This window comes from Silene latifolia, chromosome 9, assembly GCF_048544455.1.
Source record: "Silene latifolia isolate original U9 population chromosome 9, ASM4854445v1, whole genome shotgun sequence".
In the NCBI taxonomy this organism is placed as follows: domain Eukaryota; kingdom Viridiplantae; phylum Streptophyta; class Magnoliopsida; order Caryophyllales; family Caryophyllaceae; genus Silene; species Silene latifolia.
In genome coordinates this window covers 6,534,824-6,555,872 of record NC_133534.1, presented here as the reverse complement: position 1 = coordinate 6,555,872, position 21,049 = coordinate 6,534,824, and the positions used below count along the sequence as shown (strand labels likewise).

Here is a 21,049-nt window from a genome sequence, read left to right as displayed (position 1 = left end):
GGACAAATCTTCCAGAAACGAGGACTCTGCGGGCGCCGGTGGAGTTCAGAACGTACCACCGGAGGCGGTATAGTGAAAAAACCCCTCTCGTCGTATCGGCCCGCCGAGGTCTTCGCCCGAGCAAGGACGAGGGCCGGCGTGGGAGAGACCCCCAAGCCAAAAAGTGACGGTGACACGAGCCGATCGTGAGTACCACGGCCACACCAACTTCGGCGTCCGGGCGAAAATTCCTCGGCGTACTTGTGGTGCGGAGGCATCGATGCAAATCCAGACAAAGTCCAAGCAATCCTAGACCTGCCGGAACCAAGGAATCGAAAAGAGGTTATGATGCTGACCGGGAGAATGGCGGCTCTCGCCCGTTTCATCTCTCGGTCAGCCGACAAGAGCACCCCATTCTTTAAAGTATTAAAAGGAAATAAAGACTTCAGCTGGGGGGAGGAACAGAGCACGGCTTTCAAGCAACTGAAAGCTCATCTTCAGACTCTCCCAACTCTGTCCAGGCCGATACTGGGGGAGACGCTATACCTATACATAGCAGTTACCTCGGCCACGGTCAGCAAACCGAAACAAGCAATCTAAAAAGGCAAAAACATAACCAAAGTTGGCTGGTGTGAGTGGTAAGGGCTCTCATCTCTTAAACAAGTGGTCAGGGGTTCGATTCCTGACTCTTGCGAATGAAAAAGCCAAACTTGGGAGGGATCAACCCATTAAATTGCCTTCAGTACTCCGAAGGAATTATTACGAATGGTCTCTTGGCAAAGGAATGAAGGGAGTAATTCAATAACAATTGAATCATTTTAAATTGAGATGTCTTTTATAAATCAATATTATTAAGGGTTATTTAATATGAATACTCCAAACTATTGTCACCCTTCTCAAAATACTATGAACTTCAATTTAACTTACAATAAACTATACTATTAGACCTATCTTCTCAAATTATACTCAGGTAACCGGCTACCTGTTTAGCAAGTCACTCTCCTTCCTTATTACCACTCTCTTCTCGTATTATACTCAGTGCTACATTACAAGCTACTTCATTAATACAAGTTGTTAGTCGCTTCAGGAATCAGTGGTAGGAATATATTACTTCCATCATTAAGATACATAATTGACAATTAATTTCCAATTCTATCATGTTGCATAATCGCAGAGATAATTTCATGGGGTCTCACCAAAATATGCCATTGCACCCATAACAACTTACACAAATCACGGATCGCCTAGACCCAACTCCCGACCGTCATTACAACACCACCCACGACCCCAAGACACAAAATTAATATTTACCCCCAAATTGATTTGGGGATCTAGGGTTTTAGAAATTTAAATCGATTGTTGGTGAAGAGGTACATGACGACGACAAAGAGACAAGACTGTTTGAGGCTGCACGAGCGAGATCGCGGTGGTTGAAGGTAAAAAAGCGATGCACGACGGTCAAAGTGACCTCTATTTTATAGACGAAATGGTAGAGAAGAGGATGCGAAGGTGAAGAATGGTAACCGATGATTGAAGATGCGGCGAAATATGGGTGGCCGTGGTGAATGACGGATGACAATGCTGTAAATAATGAGCGGTTAAGGATGGTGTGGGTGGTGGTTGAGAGGGTGATGTACTGATGTATGGGTGGCAATAGGAGAGAGAGAGGATTTAAATTGAAAAATAAAAGAACGGGAGTAAAGTTAAGTAAAATGAAGAAGACGAAGTTGGGGTTACATTATGATTGGAATAAGAGATTATGTTGTGTGTTGAAGAAAATTTGGGTATAAAAAAATTGAAGAGGGAGGAAGTTGGTATAACAGCATAAGGAGAAATAGTAATGGCAGAAAAATTGGGTGGAAGAAGATGAAGTTGTGGGTCCCGTGTTCGATTTACCTACTACTCTAGGTGAAAAAGGAGGCAATTCTATTAGAAGCGGATGGGTGTTATAGTTGAGTATATTCCTAGTTAAATTAAAGTTCAGCGTAATTTGAGAAGCACCCGAATAGTTTGGAGTATTCTTGTTAAATAACCCTATTATTAAATATCTAGATTTTTTTTATTGGCAAGGCGTTGGGGGTGAAAGGACCAAGGTTCACTTCGCCTACGTGGGTACATGGTGTGTTCGTTCGAAACCCATTTTCAAAGACTCGATATCACAAATAAGACTATACATCTATATGTATATGAGTATCATATTAACTACTTTCATTTATATTTTTTCCATTCACTACAAATAGAGACCCATCTTGATACATCTCTTAACAATATAATTTGTTCAATTCAATTTCCATGCGCTTATGAAAAAAATTCGTTTAAGTAAAATGATAGCCAACATCTACAATTTTCTCGAGAAGTAGCTTATAAAAAAACTCATTCTTAAAAGCATAAACAGGTTTGTTAAAGTTACGCCAACACGCTAAATGTGTTGGTGACGGGGGAACCCGCAATTGCTACTTCACTCGGCTATACGTGATAACCTGCAAACCACGTATACCAGATTACCAGGTAAGCCATCCGAGTGTGACAGACTCGAAGTCTAGAGATGGATTCAAGGAACTCTCGAGAATTTCACCCAAGTTTTAACCACCAGATTCCACCTTGCGTACTTCTGATAACATGTTATCATCAATTTTTTTTATTAAAAAGTGATAACTTTAGTTATAAGATTATTATTGCAGCGCACATAATAGGCACATGATACACTATTTTTTATGAATAGTGGAGTGTAGTTTAAGATTTTAAAAAAAATTAAAAATAATTACTTTCTATTAAAAAATGATAAATTTCTGATCAAGTTAACATAACCGTCTTAATCGGGACAAAAAAAAAATGTTTATACGAAGAATATGATAAACCCCACAGAAACTTAAACTTAGGTTTAAGCAGGGTTTAGTCTTCTACCTCTCATTTCTGTAGCCTCCGTCTCCATGATCTCCATCTCCATCTCCATCATCTTCATCTTCATCTTCGATTTCCTGTAATTTCCAGTTTTTCTGCAAATTCAACAGTACGAATCTTACTATTTCAATCTATTCTTTTCTCTCTCTAGAAATGCACGGTTATAAATTAATATTTAAAATCCACTAAAACCCTAGAAAATCGAACACATACATTTTGTACCAATATTTTTACAATTGGATTTCGATTTATGTTACTGCTGAAGTTTATTATGTATTGCTAATTTTCGTTTGTGAGTTTGTATGATTTTTTGGTTGATTTTTGATTTGTTTTTGTTCAATTGAAGTATGAAGTTAAAGATATGGATGATTGTTTGATTACATAAGAAAATGAGATGATTAATACCGAATAATGTGACAGTGAAAGGTCACTGTAGCTCGAATGTATCAATTTTTGCATTTTTTCGCTTGCGGTGACGTCTTTTTTGTGTGCAAAGTAAGCTGAAAGACAGGGCGTTAATGGTTGTATACGGTCGATTCGTGTAGCTGGTGATGTTGTTTGTTGTAAAATAGTTGGCTTGGCCAGGTTAATGTAGGATTATTGCGATATCTTTTAATGTTTACTGTATAGATCATATAGAATTTTGGAGATTGGAATGGCATAGGTTAATGCTCAATTGTTTGTCTTTGATATAAGATGCCGATATTTTGGGTCTGTCTTAAACACGAAGCATAGTTGAGAGCATTTGGTATTGGAATTTCAAAAATCAATGTCATTTCATGACATGATAGCCCGTATTTATTTTATTTCATTTCGTACGACTATGTTCCTTGACAGTCACTACCATTGTCGCGATTGCAGTTGAGATCTTTGGCATTCTCATAAAACTATGTGGAAAAAAGCCACAAAATTTGACATATTGAGGAAGATAACAGCCACTAGGGAGCTCAAACGCTCTTCATGCGTTGAATACTTGAAGGAGTTATCGCAACATTCTACCCAAGTCAGGCATCTTTCAGGTAAATTTGTGACTAATCAAGGGTATAAAGGTTTTGGGCGGAGTGGTGAGGTATTGTCACAAAATGGTGAGATGGGCAGATATAACCTCATGATTTCTAGGACACCTTTTGGTACTTCTGCCGTTAGCAACCAACCTGTGCGTCATTATGCAAGTGCTGCTGCGGAAGCAGTTGTGTCAACATCTGCTGAAGAAGATGAAGAAATCTGTGAATTGACTTACAAAATGAGTAAGCGACAGATAAAAAGGGAAAGAGCTTTGGTTCATGGGATGTCTCCAGGGAAGTACGATGCCCTTAAGAAGAGGCAAACAAAGGTAGAGACTGAGGCATGGGAGGAGGCAGCAAGGGAATACCAGGAGTTGTTGACTATTATGTGCGAGAAAAAGCTTGCCCCAAATCTGCCTTATATTAAGTCGCTGTTTTTAGGATGGTTTGAGCCTTTGAGGGATGCAATTAACGCCGAGCAGGATTTGTGTAAGATGGGGAAGAATCGTGGAGGTTATGCGCCTTATTTTGATGAGTTACCTGCAGATATGATGGCGGTTATCACAATGCATAAGCTTGTGGGTTTGTTGATGAGTAGCGGGAGTGCCATCGTTTTACGAGCATCTATTGAAATCGGTGAAGCTATAGAGTATGAGGTAGTTCTGAGCTCACAGCTTTTGATTTTGTCTTACTTCTTTATGTTATGTTTTATTCTATGACATGATGCTTGTTTTTCAGAATGCTTTGAGAATTCTCGTCTTTTAATGTATGTTTTGCAAAGATTGCTACTCTGTTGGAAAAAAATGGGCTGCAAAAATTCTCGTATTTTAATGTATGTTTTGCTTTGAGAGGTTATTGATGAAAGAAGTTGTGTGAGAAAAGAACAATACTTCTATCAATTGAAGAGTGTGCATTGTCCAACTTTCTTTATATTGACGATGTTTTGACTGGATTCTAATTTATGGTACGAGTATTTGACAAATTGACACTAATGACCACAATGTTGAAGCTGGATTAAAGTCGAAATATTGATATAGTTGTAAATGGCCACACTGTTTAAGCTTTGTACTTCAGAAGGGTGGAACTTAACTTCGATACTATTTGGTGGGTCCCATAAGATCTTAAGGGTATTGATTTTGATTGCTAATTCAATGTCGCTGTTATACTGATATCTCAACAATGTTACATATGATAGATTGAGGCTTAAAGATATAATGATGTATGCTTGCCTCTTTTTTGTACATGGCCGATTGGAAGTTTCCCTTTGGTACCCTTTAATAGAATTACCCGCCCATAGGTGGATGTTTCAGTGAAGGGATGTGCGATGTGCTTTTTTTCAGGCTAAACTTCATAAACTTCTCAAGAGATCAAAGAAAAAATCGACACCAAAAGACGCTGCAGCGATTGAGCAAGAGAATCTTGGGAAAAGGGTGACGAATCTGATGAAGAAGCAAAAAGGTCACCAGATTAGGCGAGTATTGAAGGAGCATGATAAGTCAAGTCCTTGGGGCCAGGCCAATCAAGCAAAGGTGTGTGCGTAGCTCCTGTGGTTCAACAATAGTAGTAGCTGAATATATTGTCTTGAGCATTCTGATTGGTTATTCTGTGTCATTGTGGTATGTTGTTGCAGGTTGGCTCCCGACTAATCCAACTATTGATCGAAACAGCATTTATACATCCTCCGGCTAATCAGTTATCAGATACTCTACTTGATATTCGTCCTGCATTCATACACACCGCAAAATATGTTTGCAGTGAAGGCCAGTAAGATTTTTTTTCACATTTCCCCCAAAGGTTACTCTAGTCTTAGTTAATTACCTTTTATTTAGATATATTTAACCTATCCCTTCTGCAGAAAAGAAAGCAAAAAGTTAGGTGTCATAGTATGTGATCCTATGGTGCGGAAAGGTCTAGAGAAAACTGTAAGTATATTCTTTTTCACCATCTGGTGGGGCCTCATTTATCTTTTCTCGATGATATTGTTTGCTTTTTTATCTCCGGGGATGCTAATACCTCTTCTGCTGCTCACCCAGGCTAGGCACATGGTGATTCCATACATGCCAATGCTGGTCCCTCCATTGGACTGGACAGGGTATCTCTTTCGACGACTTTTGGCTCCCTTTATATGTTAGCAGGATCACCTCTTCAATCTTTTGAGTTTTATCAACCTTATCTGCAAAGCTTCCAATGATGGAATTATTGTTGATAAATATCTAGAAGATTGAATAATAAATTACTCTGTTTTCATTTTTGTGTACTCACTTTTTTCCACTTTTTGTAAGTGAGATCATGTTGCATGGCTTTGATCCTTACTCTTCATTTATATAAGTTCTAACGATTTTTGACAACCATATGTTTTGATAGGTATGACAAGGGTGCATACTTGTTCCTTCCATCTTACATTATGCGAACGCGTGGAGCAAGACAACAGAGAGATGCACTAAAAAGGGCCCCGAAGCACCAGTTAGAAATCGTGTTTGAGGTTTGAATAATTCATTGCTTAGTTATTTCTGTTAGTAGTGTTTTCCTTTTCTTAGACATTTTGTGTTCTTGTTCAATGTGATTAGGCTTTGCATACACTTGGCAAGACCAAATGGAGAGTTAATGAAAAGGTTCTTAGTGTCATAGACAGGATATGGGATAGTGGAGGCGGTCTGGCTGACTTGGTGGATCGTGAAGATGTGAGTATAAGTTACAAGACATGCACTTCTCTTGGGTGAAAGCCTTTAGTCTGGCCTCACTTTTTTTTTTGAATTTACTCTTGCAGCTTGCAATACCAGAGGAACCAGATACGGATGAGGAGACTGCAATAAAGGAATGGAAGTGGAAAGTGAGAGATGTCAAGAAACAGAATAGAGAAATGCATTCTCAGCGATGTACAGTGGAACTCAAGCTAGCTGTAAGAAATCTTTCTTTTGCGCTCCTTTCATTCCCTTTACATTGGCCCTATTTGATTTGTTTGGTCAAAAGATATTAATTGGACCAATTTTTTCTCAAAATATGCAAAACTTGCAAGTTTTCAAAAATGATAATACGAAACTAGTTGCTTGAACAAATCAAAAGTGATAAATTTCATATTGTATCTTCACGTATGTGAACAACTCATTTGGGATGGACTGATGGAGGCAGTACGATTTTTATCCTGAGCTTATTTGTTTCACCGATTAATTAATTGAGTGATGATGCTTATTATATCTCTGGGAGTAGGTGGCTAGAAAGATGAAGGATGAGGAAGGCTTTTACTACCCACACAACCTAGATTTTCGTGGTCGTGCATATCCCATGCACGCTCATTTGAACCATCTTGGCAATGATTTATGCCGAGGAATCTTGGAGTTTGCAGAGGGCCGGCCCCTCCGAGCATCAGGCCTTCGTTGGCTTAAAATCCACTTGGCAAATTTATATGCTACTGGCGGTGTTGATAAGCTGTCGTTAGAGGGTCGGGCTGCATTTACTGAAAATCATCTTGACGATATTTTTGATTCTGCCGATAGACCTTTGGACGGAAAGCGTTGGTGGTTAAATGCAGAGGATCCATTTCAGTGCTTGGCCGCATGCATGAATCTTACAGAAGCATTGAGAAACTCATCTCCGGAGGTTTACATTTCACATATGCCTGTCCACCAGGTACTTATTCCTAATTGCATCAGATATTTTATCATAGGTGTGTTCCATTTAAGTTAATTGTTCTTAATTGTATGAAGTGGGCTGTTCAATCATTTATGGTTTCTGACAGTTCATACAATCTGCTGCTGGCTACAGGCTTCATTGGTTAATGAACTTCGCCATTAACTTAGGAGATGATTTGTCTGTTTTTGTATATGCTATATGCAAGGGACTTCTACCTTTTTCCACATGCAACTTTGATCACAATTACTTTGTCAGCCTTGGTTTTAAGTCATGATTTTGAGTGCCTCTGATTCTGAATTTCTGTTTCTGCTGAAATGCCTAGAGACATCGTCTTTCAATGTTGTGCTGTTTGTTTGTCTTGGTATATGTTATTCAAAGTAGTTCGTTTTGCAAGGTAATGGATTCTTTTTCGTATTTGGGAATATGCCCTGGAAAATAGAATTATTCCATGTTTTTCTAAAGTTATTTCAGATGCATGCATAATTGCATACTCTGTGCAGATTACTAGGTGTTGCATTATAATTGCAGTAGTTGTCTTCCTACTTAATATTCGGGTTTTCCTTATCCACAGGATGGTTCATGTAATGGTTTACAGCATTATGCTGCCCTCGGCAGGGATAAGGTAACATACTGCTTGTCTTGGCTTATTACTTTTTCCTGCTTGCATGATTAATTTAGACCCGGATCCTTGTAGAGTTATGACGTCTTACTATAGAAAAGGGTTCATATTTTTAGTCACGTACATAAGTTGTGTTAAGCGTTTTCAGTTGTTTTTTTAGCTTTTCTGCTCTTATTTTAAGAGCTCTTTGTAAGATATAGCCAGTATAATATCGCATTGTCCATTGTTAGTTCACTGTCAGATCAAATAATCTGAGGATGAAACAGAATTGGTGGCTTTGATTCCTGAATACATTCGATTGTGTTTTGACATACACATTTTGTTTTGCTGCTTCATTGAAAAAAAAAATGCAATTTTCTTTTGTGTTTGTAATTTGCCAATGATCATACATTGTACCCGAGTTAGTTATTTAGTGCTCCCAGGCCATCTCAAATTTGACAAGATTATTGTCACTTGTCTGATATCGTGTGGATTTGGCATGTTTGTGAACAGGCAAAGCGAACATCAATTTTTTCCTGCTTTCCTTTTACCTTCTGGGCGCTTAGTTTACAGTTGACCTAATGACTTCACAGATCTTAATACTGTTATCTTCTTTACTAGACTGTTTTTTTTTTTGTTCAGCTGGGAGCAAGGGCTGTGAATCTTGTTGCAGGGGATAAACCGGCAGATGTGTACTCTAATATTGCAAAAAGGTAAGCTACAACCCTTAACTCTAATTAACACCAATGGAGGGTTTTTGGAGTTTTAACCTCCTTGTGCTAATAAAGTAGAAAAATTCCACTTTAATTAAAGGTATGAAAATGGCACCAACAGCTGTGCACCGTTGGGTGTTGACAATGAAAGTGTGGTAAGCCTTGTTTTGTTGACATCTGAGTGCATCAAGTACGGAGTCTTGCTACTCTTTGCTTGTCAAGTGCTCATGGTTGAGCAATTGCTTTACTAAGTCACCATTTTACGTGATATCATGATATTTTACTTTAATTGTGAAAGGAAATAGTAATAACGCTGGAGTAAAGTGTATTTGTCCTATGGCTGCTCAGTTGACCAATTTTTCTTACATGCAGGGTCCATGAAATTATGCTTATAGATGCTGATAAAGATCCCGCTGTTGAACCAAATGCATCTCAGGCTAAGCTTTTACTGAATCAGGTAGCTTATATTTGCGTGCCCATTTACTGAATCAGCTGCAAGTGTCTGACGTGGGTGTGTGTTGGACACTGCTGTTTGTGAAGAGATTCTTATTATTGGAAACTGAAGTATCCTAATTGTCATGTAGTGTTGATGTGGAACACCTAACCAAATGTAGCCAGCATAAGCATAGGGTATTTTTACTGATAGTAGTAAACTCATCCCTTCTGCCTGGGTTGATGTCAAAAATTGGTGGACTTCTTTAGTGTGGTCATGAAGCACTTCAATCTAGTTAAAGTTATGCCCTATCTCATCATAATGAGTTGTCTTTGATGATCCATAGGCCTATTTTCCTGGTCGTATATCTTTTGACTCTCTTATAAGTGAAAATAGGCACTGTAAGGTGGCTATCTTATTGCTTCCTATATGGTGTCCTTTAATTGATATTGTCCATTATTAAATAAGTCTTCTATACCTTTTAGTATTTTAGTACCTTTGTGTCTGATCATGTTGGTAAGTAAGAAACTATGAATAAGATCTATTGTTGTTTCATCAAGTGTTTCTGATTATTAGAATAAGGTTTTTTGGTAGTTAGCCATGTATGTAATTGCTTTTTTTATATATGCTATACGTGGGAGATTGGGAGTGCACTTTGAAAGAGATTTTTTTTAATCATGGGACTGTAAGAATATATTTGGTCTCATTACCAACTTTCGTTGCTTTCAATGCAAAAACCTAGGTGGACAGGAAGCTGGTCAAGCAGACTGTGATGACATCAGTTTATGGTGTGACATACATGGGTGCTCGTGACCAAATTAAGAAAAGGTTAAAGGAACGTGATGCAATTGCAGATGATGAGGTTTTTACTGCAGCATGTTATGCCGCTAAGGTAAGTTAATAGGAGTTTTTTTTTTATGCTGCGAATCTGCGATCCAAAGAATGATGTAATGTGTTAGTGGTGGTCACTCAGAATATTACGTGTAGACTATTGAAAAATTAAGGGAACCAGGCTAGTTGTTTCATAAGTAAAGCTTGTATTTGAGAACTATTTGTGAGAGAATAAATTACGGAGTACAAGATATTACAATAAGTTGGATAAGGAAGCTGATGAGGGACCTATGCGCCAAAAAGTTATTTTACAAACAATAAGTCAGTAGGGTTTGAGATGGCCAAGCCTTTAACCGCACAAAACTTGATCTTTGGCATTCTGTAACTAATGGAAAAGTAGAGGAAATCAGCAAAATGCTAAGAAGTGAAAATAATAATTCAAATTAAATCAGATTAGAAAATGGTGAATGCTCGTAAGCTAATCATGTTTATCATCTACGGAATATACCGACATTATCAAAAACCTGGTTGCTGATTGTTATTCTCGGGTATGGTGGTGTTGCTAAAATAGCCTTAGACTACCTGATATGAGTTGTACACAAAATTAACCTTGTAAACTGGGCTGTTTAGTGGTTTGAGATGGCTCATAATCAAACAATTTTTCTCTTACATTTTCTTAAGGTTGTTTAATGGTTTGATTTTGCTATCTGAGCAGGTCACAATGACTGCTCTGGGAGATTTGTTTGAATCAGCAAAAACCATTATGCACTGGCTTGGAGAGTGTGCAAAGGCATGTGATCTTGGAACTGTTTTGAATAATATGTTTGGCTCGGAAATAGCTATTGATTCTGCCACCAAAATTTCTGATTGAATTTTTGTACGGCCTATTATTAATTTTATCACTTTCTTTATTGCAAATAAATGTATATGATATCAGTAACTCTGGGACTCACATGTTTAATTTAGATGAAACAATCATCTTGTTCTAATCTGCCAATATTTAGGGAGTCTAGAGGGTGTATAATTCGCAAATTGCAGGTATCAAGGGTACCAACGGGTCAAGGTTTGGAATGATCTAAACCTATACAAGTGTTTGGCAAGAAATTTTGTTTTGATACCCAAATCCCAAAATTCAAGAGGCTGGGGCTTCGATACCCTAATAACACCTTTATTTGATTCCTGACTCCAAACCCATACCATTTTGGCAGACTAGAACACCTCCTTAGTGCTATCTCTTCTGTAGGTATCGAGAAGGATAATAAGTGTCTCATTTGTATGTCAAACAGGTTATTGCATCAGAAAACCAGGCTGTGCAATGGACAACCCCGCTTGGTCTTCCTGTTGTTCAACCTTACCGTAAAATAGGAAAACGTCATGTAAACATTCTAAGCTCTTGGACTTTCTCGTTTATTCTTGTTGATTTTTGAGGTTTTCCTGTACCTAGATTTTTTTTTCCTCAAAATTTTAAATCTTGTAATGGATACAGGTCAGTACTTCTCTACAAATTTTGACATTGCGGCGAGAAACTGACAAGGTAGCCTACGATTTTATTAGCAACACTTTCATTTGTCCTTGCTTTGTACTTCCGGGTTTAGTATTTACCCTTGCATCATGCTTCAGTTCTGCTCTAGGTATGTGTGGCTGTTGGCAATAAATATTTTATCTGTATGCATTTTCAGATCATGGGAAGACGGCAGAGATCAGCTTTCCCTCCAAATTTTGTCCACTCTCTTGATGGGTCCCACATGATGATGACTGCTATTGCCTGCAAACGGGCAGGCTTAACTTTTGCAGGTTAGTTTGTAGTCTTAACTTGTGACATTTTCCATGTTGTTAGTTTGTATCTTACTTTCACCTCAATTTCCTATTGCTGCAGGGGTTCATGATTCATATTGGACACATGCTTGTGATGTGGATGAAATGAACAAAATATTACGAGAGAAGTTTGTTGAGCTCTATGAACTACCTATTTTGGAGAGTGTAAGGCTTTCTTGTTTGAACTCATCTTCTATAAGATTTCAGTCTTTGGCTTTATGGTAATGTTTATCCGGACATGGTAAATGGGCTCCCTTTTTTCATGAATTTTGGTTGAGAGTAATCTTCGCATGTGATACTCCCTTTGTCCCGCGAATACTGTACTTTGACTATTTTTTTTTTTTTTTTTTTTTTTTTTTTTTTTTTTATGTTCACACATTTAAATGGGTTAGGGAGTGTCACACGCTTTCTCCACCACACAAAGCTTGAAAAAAATGTGAAGCTGAGGCAGTCTAAAATAGTCGTCGTCTTTTACATGTGATGTTGGACGTTTTTCAATTTTCTTATGTCCTGTACTATGGCTCTTATTACCTGGCTCAAAGTGCACTCACACACTTGAGATGACGTATGACGTTTTTTAGGAAGCGTTCTTTTATTTGATTGAGTGTTCCTCATGTGATCTCAAGAATAAAATTTACTGGACGCTGTACTGGTATTAGTACTGAAGCAATACTTCTGTTGTGCAGTTATTAGAGAGCTTTCAGACGTCTTATCCTCATTTACAGTTTCCGCCTATCCCTGAACGCGGAGACCTCGATTTAAGAGATGTTCTGGAGTCTCGTTATTTCTTCAACTAGAGGTCGATTCCATACTATCACCGGAACTCGGATATAAAGAACCATGACCAAATTAAAGAACTCTAATATTGGAGGCAGACAATTGGACTCCTGATCTTCAACTACAAAATCCAGATGGTGAACAGGAAAGGATTATCCGAGTCATGAGTGTCAATAACTGGTATAGATCATTTACGTGCTCCACCTTGAAAAAGGAAGACGAGACTGAAGCCGAAGAACAAATGTCTGTCGTCTGATGACATGGGCAAGACTTATCTTCCGATGGGCTAAGAACGAAAATTTACAGCATCCAGATTCCAGCCACATTACAAAAGCCATATATAACCATGGTATCAAATATGATAACTTGTCACAAGCCTCACATCCTGTTCTCGGCCTCTGACTGTTGTGCATAATAAAGGCGAACTAGGAAGCTAATTGGTTAGTATACCTTTGCTTAGATCTATAGGTTCATCAAATTTACTTCTTCATATTGATCATTGTACTGTATATATATATATACGCAATTTGTATTCTTTTTACAAATAAATCCTATAGGAAATTTTTGGGGGGTGTCGATTGATGTTGTAGAATGATATTCCGTTATTAATCTTGAATAATAATCCTATATTTGAGAGTGTACACGAACTTGGTCTGTAATGGTTTCTTAACCAAATTTGCACGTTTCCTTTGTGTTACGCAAGTATGTAAAATCGTATCAAGTTAGGTTAAAAAATGAGTTATTTTATTTTATTATAGCATTTGTTATTTTCATAACTAGTAGTCGACAAATTTGACGTTACGTGATTGACTTACTCGTATTTGCTAATGTAAATTATGTAATTGTATATTTTATACGTTGGCCAACCATTTTGATCGTTGACTTGTTTGAAATAGACACTTCTTATATCATCATCTTTATCTCTTTTTGTCTTGATCAATGGTTATTTATTAATTTTGGAATAAAGACCAAGAGCTGAAAGAAGAGTGATTTACTGATTTTAGAACACACAAAATCATAATATCCCACCTACTTAGGAGATATCCACAATAACTTATAATGAAAATAAATAACTATTGATTGAAACACCCTAAAAAAGAAATAAATAGTTATTGACCGGGAAGAGGTATTATTTATAAGATTTTTAAATCGTGTTGACGTTAGAAAAATAATTTGTGGCTAAAACAAATCTATAGGTTTGCTTTCACTTTCTTTTCTCCGTACTCATTAAGTACATTTCACGAATGAAAAGGAAAGACATAATGGTACTTTAAAATTACTAATGCCAATTGCCATTTATGTTTGTAAGACGGTGAATAATAACTTGCCCTTAAACTTGGCTTATATTGTCGTGGCATTAATAAAAAGCGTAGTGATATTATCATTCCGTGATAATGAAAAGGAAATAAATGATTTAAGTTTATCATACAATTGATTTTACTATACTTGCTCGATTAAAAACTATGACTCAAATCAACTGGTCCCTCATTTATTGTAATTTTACTTGTTTTAAAAGTCCTCTTTATGTATTTTCAAAAATGTTTCAGATTTCTACTTGTGTAGTTGTGGCAGACAAATCAATTAGGTTTAAAGCAAACAAATTTTTATCACGCTGTGAATGCCGAATTTTGATTTATTTTTTTGCCTTAAATGCATTTTGGTAGTGTTTAACATCAAAACATATTTTTAAGGTGTTACACAAAAAATTGAATAAAAGGTAGTAGTACTAATATGTACTTCGTAAAACAATATTTTTATAAGGTAGTGTTCAATAACTAACCCTTTAATTTATGATGTTTAATCTCATAAACTTAAGGTTAAGCTGAATTGAAAAGCAACTATAAGCTTGTTTGCCTTTACAAGAATTTTTACAAAACAAGTTCTTAACTCTTATACACTCTATATCAGTTATCATATCTTTATTCAGTAAAACAAATTCACAGTAAACTGAAGTACTTAATACTTTAAGTCCTCATATATTAATTATTCTAATTTATTTTCATTTCAAAATATTTACAGAATAAATACATTATATTAACACAACGTCATACTTATGACCTGAATTCAAATTCCGTCAACATCAAAATCACTCTTATAACCATTTTTACGCGAAACAAAAAAAAACATCACTAGATGCTAGATCCACCAAACAAATCAATGTTAATTAAATATCAATTCTCCAAATCGAATCAAAACCCAACTAGGCACAATAAATCATAACTCATCTTAAGTATTCTCTAATTAATTATACTTTAATTAGTAAAATAATTAATCTCTCTTCAGATAAGTATATCTATTTTAAGAATAAAACGGGTTAAATATTACCCAACTTAACTAGATAAGACAAATTTTTTCTAATTCCCTAGAGAGTTCTTTTTTTTGTTGTCCTACCAATACTTTTTAACCCGTTTAAATTTAGACGGATATATCCGTTCTAAACGAGAATTTGGGGTGATTGAGATCTATCTACTAGACTAGAAGTCATTTTTCCTCTACTTAATAGTAGTCAGAACAAACAAACATACAACACAAAAAAAAAGAGCAAATTCTCCTTCAACTCAAACTGTGTTTCTCTCTCTAAACTTTCATACTCTTTTATCCCTTTTACAAATTAATTAATTTATTGAAATTATTATAATTTGTAGAAAAAAAGGGGTAAAAAAGATTTAAAAGAGTATGACTTTATCAGTAGCTCAGGTAATTTTCATTAATTAATATGTTTAATTAATTAATTTATTTTTTTGTTGAATTTCATTGGGTTTTTGAAGAAATATGATGTTAATGTATTAATGGGTTTTTGCAGGGTTTTACTAAATCATTGGCAATGACTATTCTATCTGAGATCGGTGATAAAACCTTCATTGCTGCTGCTGTATGTTGATTTTGTTTAGTTTGTTTGAATTCATATTTTGTTTTTTTGTTTTTCGGATATTCTACGTTGTACCCCCGAGTTTTTAGTTAGATTTGTGTACTATTGTGTGGGTTAATGGGTAATTCGTCGGGCTAATAGACAGATGAGTACTTGAGTAGGTTACTGAATTCATATTTTTGTTATGTGATTTCTTGTGATTTGTGATTAATGTGAATTTGATTAATTTTCATTTATTAGCTTAATTAGAAGTTTTTTGTGATTGTGAATTTGAGTGATTTGTGATTAGCATTCTATTTTGTTTAAATTCATATTTTTGCTATGTGGGTACTTGTGGAAGACTTTTATTTGTGATTTTGATTATTAAAATTGAGTAGTTTTCATTTTATTAGCTTAATTACAAGTTTGTTTCTAATTTTAAGGATTAATTATGTGATATATGGTAATATGGACAATTATTTGTGTTTGTATTAGCTTAATGACAAGTTTGTATGTATTCCCAAAGAGTAAAAAAATGGAATGAGAACGCAATTGCTTGTGCCACTCGCTTTGTGCGAGTATTTATTAATCGGTTTATCTAACTCCAACATAAAAACGAGCGGGACTGTATATTGGGAGTGGCGTTATGAGTCTTATGACCATTGACCACCCTAAAAAAAGATGCTTTTATTGGTTTAATGATGTTTAGTGCTTAACAAGAATATGGTTCTATATGGAATTGGATGCCTTTTTACTTTAAGGGAACAATTTTGTTGGAATAATTCTGAATTAGCTATAAACTGTAGATTATTCTTTTCTTTTGAGGGAAAAACTGTAGATTATTCTTAGTTACTGTACTTAGCAGGAAAAGACAAGCTGAAGTGGTTTAGTTTATGTGGAGTGTCTGAAAGTGGTATTGCTTTGAGTTTCGAGTATACTTTGTATCCTGGCTCGTTTTTGAGGTTTAATGTTGTTTGTCTAAATTGGATTTTGGGGAGGAGTTTATAAGTTATCATACTGTTGATACATACTTATTGGTCTTTAGATCCAACTTCATACGTCCCCTACTCTTTAGGAATCCGTTGATTGCCCTTTGGCCAAGCCAAGTGGGGCGGCTCCCAAGTCCCAACTTAGGGAGGGCGGGCGGCAAGCCAATATATAGCTGATCCAAATTCTCGACCCAGGGGCAAAGTTCGTGTTTCATCTCCTCATAGACCCACTTACATGAATTATAATGAAAACCATTTCTCCCTAGGGACCGTCAGCATGTTCTATGATCACCAACTGTTCTTGTTGTGGCTGTTTTCTTAAAATTGAGCTCCTAAGAGTACTTGAAATAGCTCCAGTGAATTGTGTACGAAATCTTTGAAGGAAAAAAGCGATGACACCTTGCAGCTATAGTATATCGATCATGTCCTCCCCCTCCTCCCAGCCCCTCCTTGCGTATCTTTTTATGACTGACTGAATAATAATGACTTTTGCAACTGCAGTATTCTGGTCACAACTGCTTACTATTTGTGTCTCCTTGATTTTGTCTAGATTTTAGCTATGCGCCACCCTCGGAGACTTGTCCTTGCTGGCTGCCTCTCTGCTATGATAGTGAGTAGACCCTGGTCTTATCCTTTTATGCTATTTCTTTGTGTTCAAATTGTTCTGTAAATTTGGATGTCTGATAATACATTTATTTAGGTGATGACAATGCTCTCAGTAGTTGTTGGATGGGCTGCTCCCAATTTGGTAAGCGTACTTGGCAGTGGAAAGACTCTACCTATTTTTTTCTCCCTTATTTTTACAATATGCTTACCTAATGCTATGATTTTAAACTGCTCAGATATCTCGAAATTTGACTCATCATATCGCAACTCTATTATTCCTTGGGTTTGGATGTTGGTCATTGTGGGAAGGTTTCCATGGAGAAGGGTAATTATTAATTTTTATTTTTGTCTTCGTTCATTTATCTTCTCATGTTGATTTCCCCCCTACCAGATTAAAAACATCACAGTTTCACAACAGTTGAAAAAAGTTGAAAAGGCGTTCGTTGTGGATTTTCCATTCGTAGCTAATTTAATTTGATTGTGCAGAGATGACGGGGAATTAGATGAAGTTGAAAAGAAATTGGTTAGCATATGACTCCCATTTTTTTTTTTTTTTTTCCTATGGTACGTTTATTATAGATTCCCTTAACTGATTGCTGTTATTTTATTAGGATGCTGACTTCCAGGGAGTCAAAGGAGCATCCAAAGGCAAGGTAGGTTTAGTGATTCTAGTAAATACTCCGTGGTTCATTTTTGTGTGTGCATCCAATGTATTGATTCCCATAAACTTGTTTATAATAACGTTACCCTAGTGCCTCAAAGACTCCCACTTATGGCAGGGCCCAGGGTAGAGGGGGTCATATGTAAGTAATCTTAACCATGTGTTGAAGATATATAGTTTCAAGATGCCGTAAAGAAAATTGATCGATAAGCGGAAGACTTTAATACATTCCATCATATATATATACAAGTGAATCCCTTTGCGTCGTTGCCAAATGCCAATCGTCGTAATCAATAACATATAATAGGATGATCCCTGGACTCTCATTAATAGAATCAATAATTATGTGTTCTTCGCCTTAGTCTACATTGCACTCAAGTAAACTGTCTTAACTTGGTCAATAGCTGACAGCTACTTGCCCGTGTGAGTTATCCAGCATTTAGTTCTTGCTTGGATTAATCTACATATATACTTTTCGTGTTTCTATAACCTTATTGAATTGGAGGATACTCACCATAGTTTTACGTGTTCCAGGATGATGATGAGAAAAAGAAGAGCAGGCCATTTCTTACTCAATTTCTTTCACCAATCCTTCTACAGGTAACTGAGAGTAACATTGTTCAGGAGTCCATTTGAATTTCATATATTCTCCAAGTCAGGCTATTAATATTTGATTGATCTTTGTTTTCGTTCTTTTGCAGGCATTTACTATTACCTTTTTCGGTGAATGGGGTGACAAGAGCCAGGTAAGCCATAAAGAAAGCTCTGTGAATTTTGATGTTCCTACGCTCTACAATTTCACTACCCCCATTAACGCTTTCTGTGGTATAATTTCAGCTGGCGACCATTGGTCTAGCTGCCGATGAGAATCCATTAGGTGTTGTTCTTGGTGGGATTCTGTGAGTATTACATGTTACCTTTCTCCTTTCCGGTATTTTAAATAATTTTATGCTCCTTGTTCATTCTATAATCTCTAGAAGACAAAGGTTGAAACCGTAAACGTTTCATATAAACATGTTTCATACTGTGGCGCATGACTCAAACCCATGATTAATTGATGTTTCTTGTCTGTAACGTGTAGAGGACAAACTTTGTGCACAGTAACTGCTGTCATTGGTGGAAAGAGCTTAGCGTCTCAAATATCCGAGAGAGTGGTATGTATCAAAACTAACGCTCTCCCGAGAGTATCTCGACTGCAAGTGTGCAAGCACTGTGTATTACTCCTTTGTATTTTAGTCCTATGACAGTTCTTTGCTTTCTATGACCAGGTCGGAATTTTTGGTGGATTTCTCTTCATTATTTTTGGAATCCAGTCTTTCCTTTCGCCAGTCCACTAATTTTCTTGCGACACTGCTTCAAGAGGTTAGTACAAATTTAATTTGATAGCTCTGCCTCATACGAAACAGCAGAAATCTCTCATTTAAGCGCGGAAAAAGCTCAATTTGGGATATATGAACACATATACATGACGGTGAATTCGTGTACTTTCGCTTAATGCAGGGAGGAATTGTTCAACCCAGCTTTAAAACAGATACACCAAATAACAATTTTGCTGGATATTGATTCACAACGCATTTTTGCTGGATATTGTTGCTCCATACACGATTGTTGTCCTCTTGTTGTTCATACAAACATGTTTATGGGCTAAAATCGCCACCAGCCTTAATCTTATATTGTTAGCTACTTTTTTTATTTATTTTTCAAGAATTATTAGCGACTTTGTTGATGATTTCTGATATCCGCTCTGATAACAGCATATAATCAACCGATTACAAATCAAATTAGGATTATCGGTTATTGTTGTTATCCATAAACTGAGGCACGAAAATGTTAGCTAAGCTAACTAAGTCAGTTTCAGTTAGTGATGTTACTTCTGAACAATATTGTGTTCTACAATTGCTCGAGTAATATACTGTCGCGGTATTAATGAATTGTTTCACATGCGTATATGACTACCTGAAAGGTATGCTCTGGATCCAACGTTTTTCGATGATTATCGACATGCTGATGCATTCACCCAAGCCCAATTCTAAGACTTACCTAGTTAGCTCTTCATCTAAGAAGTTCATTTGCATTTGCCAACAAAAGGAGGAAGTGTTCTTTGGTATATTTTTTATTTATTCGAATTAGAACATTTTTTATTAACAGAACGGGATAACAATATCTCAGGGACTTGCAACGAGTCGAGTCCCAAAAAGTTAAGCAACAGAAATAGAACAAAAACGAAAAGAAAAACAATGAATTTTTTTCATGACTTGTGTACTAGTATCACACATCAAGTCGAGGAGTCCTTTCCATAATCCTTTCTCCTTCCATTATCTCCTCAATAATTTAACGGTAACTGCCAAGAATTTTATTTACCTATTTCAAAATACAAAGCTGTGTTACTTTTCCTTACCCTTTTTTTTTTCTTTGCAAATTTAAATTGTTATCCAAAAATACCTATAAACCTAAGGGACTTGCTGAATTTGGCTCAAAATGGTTTTGTTAGGGATAATTTATCAGGTAAGTAAATAAGTGTAACTAAAAAAGAAACATAGCTTTGTATCAAAGTTGGTTAAACCATTTACTCGCTCGAATGAGTTGTAAAACATAGAAACGTTATAGAAAAAAATATGAGTGAGTGTAAAACCTAGAAACCACTCAACATCATTAAAAATGTAGCACATTGCCCTTTTGTTTAATATAAACCAGGCATACATAAGTTTTTCTTGTCTGAAGTTCTACTTTTAGTTGATCACTTGATCATTGTTGTCTAATGTTAATAAAGTCACGTGAGATACGCTAACGTAACTAAACTGACAAAATCTCGGTTGAATTTTCAACATATGTAGTTATTAACCTAACAAAAAAAAAAAGGCAGTAAAAAATAATATAACACACTCCGTAATATTTTTACAAGTACCTCTAAATAGAACTTAGCGATGGCTATCGGTTTTGTCATACGCTGACTCGTGCCGGCCTACTTTGTCTAGAGGAGAAAATGGCACGTCCAAGGCAGATAAAGGTAGACTTCGAGCGTGCTAGTGAAATGGAAGCAACGACCCATGACGAGTCTTGTCATGCAGTGCTTGGTGTACCCAGCAATTCCTTAATTTCAGCCCTATTTCTTTGTATTTTAGACGTTGCCAAGTGAGTCATGTCGTGCCTAGATGGCCCACCTGGACTATGCACAATCTTCTTTCTCAAACATCGGCGCTTGTACGTTTCACGATCCATGACGTGTCATACCATGCTAAACAGTGACTACCTCGTACTCGTATC

At 36.5% G+C, this 21,049-nt stretch overlaps 2 protein-coding genes across 3 annotated transcripts; both read left to right on the top strand.

The window, feature by feature from the left end:
* Positions 1-2,813: 2,813 nt before the first annotated feature.
* Positions 2,814-13,322, top strand: LOC141598898 (DNA-directed RNA polymerase 1B, mitochondrial-like). 2 transcript variants are annotated; one of them, XM_074418713.1, is made up of 20 exons: positions 2,814-2,989; positions 3,742-4,540; positions 5,225-5,413; positions 5,515-5,648; positions 5,740-5,806; positions 5,918-5,976; positions 6,249-6,366; positions 6,452-6,565; positions 6,652-6,783; positions 7,092-7,511; positions 8,086-8,136; positions 8,755-8,825; positions 9,198-9,282; positions 10,001-10,150; positions 10,805-10,879; positions 11,376-11,465; positions 11,576-11,623; positions 11,769-11,883; positions 11,966-12,069; positions 12,591-13,322. In XM_074418713.1, exons 2-20 carry the CDS (start codon positions 3,770-3,772, stop codon positions 12,699-12,701), a joined length of 2,904 nt encoding a protein of 967 aa, XP_074274814.1. In that variant the 5' UTR covers positions 2,814-2,989; positions 3,742-3,769; the 3' UTR covers positions 12,702-13,322. The 2 variants fall into 2 exon arrangements, with proteins under 2 accessions (XP_074274814.1, XP_074274815.1); XM_074418714.1 differs by having other exon boundaries at positions 2,904-2,989; positions 3,900-4,540.
* Positions 13,323-15,179: 1,857 nt separating this feature from the next.
* On the top strand, positions 15,180-19,514 carry LOC141598892 (GDT1-like protein 5). Its single transcript, XM_074418706.1, has 13 exons — positions 15,180-15,378; positions 15,485-15,553; positions 17,069-17,128; positions 17,219-17,266; positions 17,361-17,449; positions 17,611-17,647; positions 17,736-17,777; positions 18,320-18,385; positions 18,487-18,531; positions 18,623-18,684; positions 18,867-18,939; positions 19,054-19,147; positions 19,286-19,514. Exons 1-12 carry the CDS (start codon positions 15,358-15,360, stop codon positions 19,120-19,122), a joined length of 681 nt encoding a protein of 226 aa, XP_074274807.1. The 5' UTR covers positions 15,180-15,357; the 3' UTR covers positions 19,123-19,147; positions 19,286-19,514.
* Positions 19,515-21,049: the final 1,535 nt, after the last annotated feature.

What these genes read in the sequence shown, in the direction of transcription:
- LOC141598898 (XM_074418713.1), top strand. Translation starts at nt 3,770, where the DNA reads ATGTGGAAAAAAGCCACAAAATTTGACATATTGAGGAAGATAACAGCC. An exon ending in TATGTTTGCAGTGAAGGCCA is followed by an intron (nt 5,649 to 5,739) that starts GTAAGATTTTTT and finishes TCCCTTCTGCAG; the next exon opens with AAAAGAAAGCAAAAAGTTAG. An exon ending in GGCAGGCTTAACTTTTGCAG is followed by an intron (nt 11,884 to 11,965) that starts GTTAGTTTGTAG and finishes CTATTGCTGCAG; the next exon opens with GGGTTCATGATTCATATTGG.
- LOC141598892 (XM_074418706.1), top strand. Translation starts at nt 15,358, where the DNA reads ATGACTTTATCAGTAGCTCAG. An exon ending in TGACTTTATCAGTAGCTCAG is followed by an intron (nt 15,379 to 15,484) that starts GTAATTTTCATT and finishes GGGTTTTTGCAG; the next exon opens with GGTTTTACTAAATCATTGGC. An exon ending in GTTGTTCTTGGTGGGATTCT is followed by an intron (nt 18,685 to 18,866) that starts GTGAGTATTACA and finishes TGTAACGTGTAG; the next exon opens with AGGACAAACTTTGTGCACAG.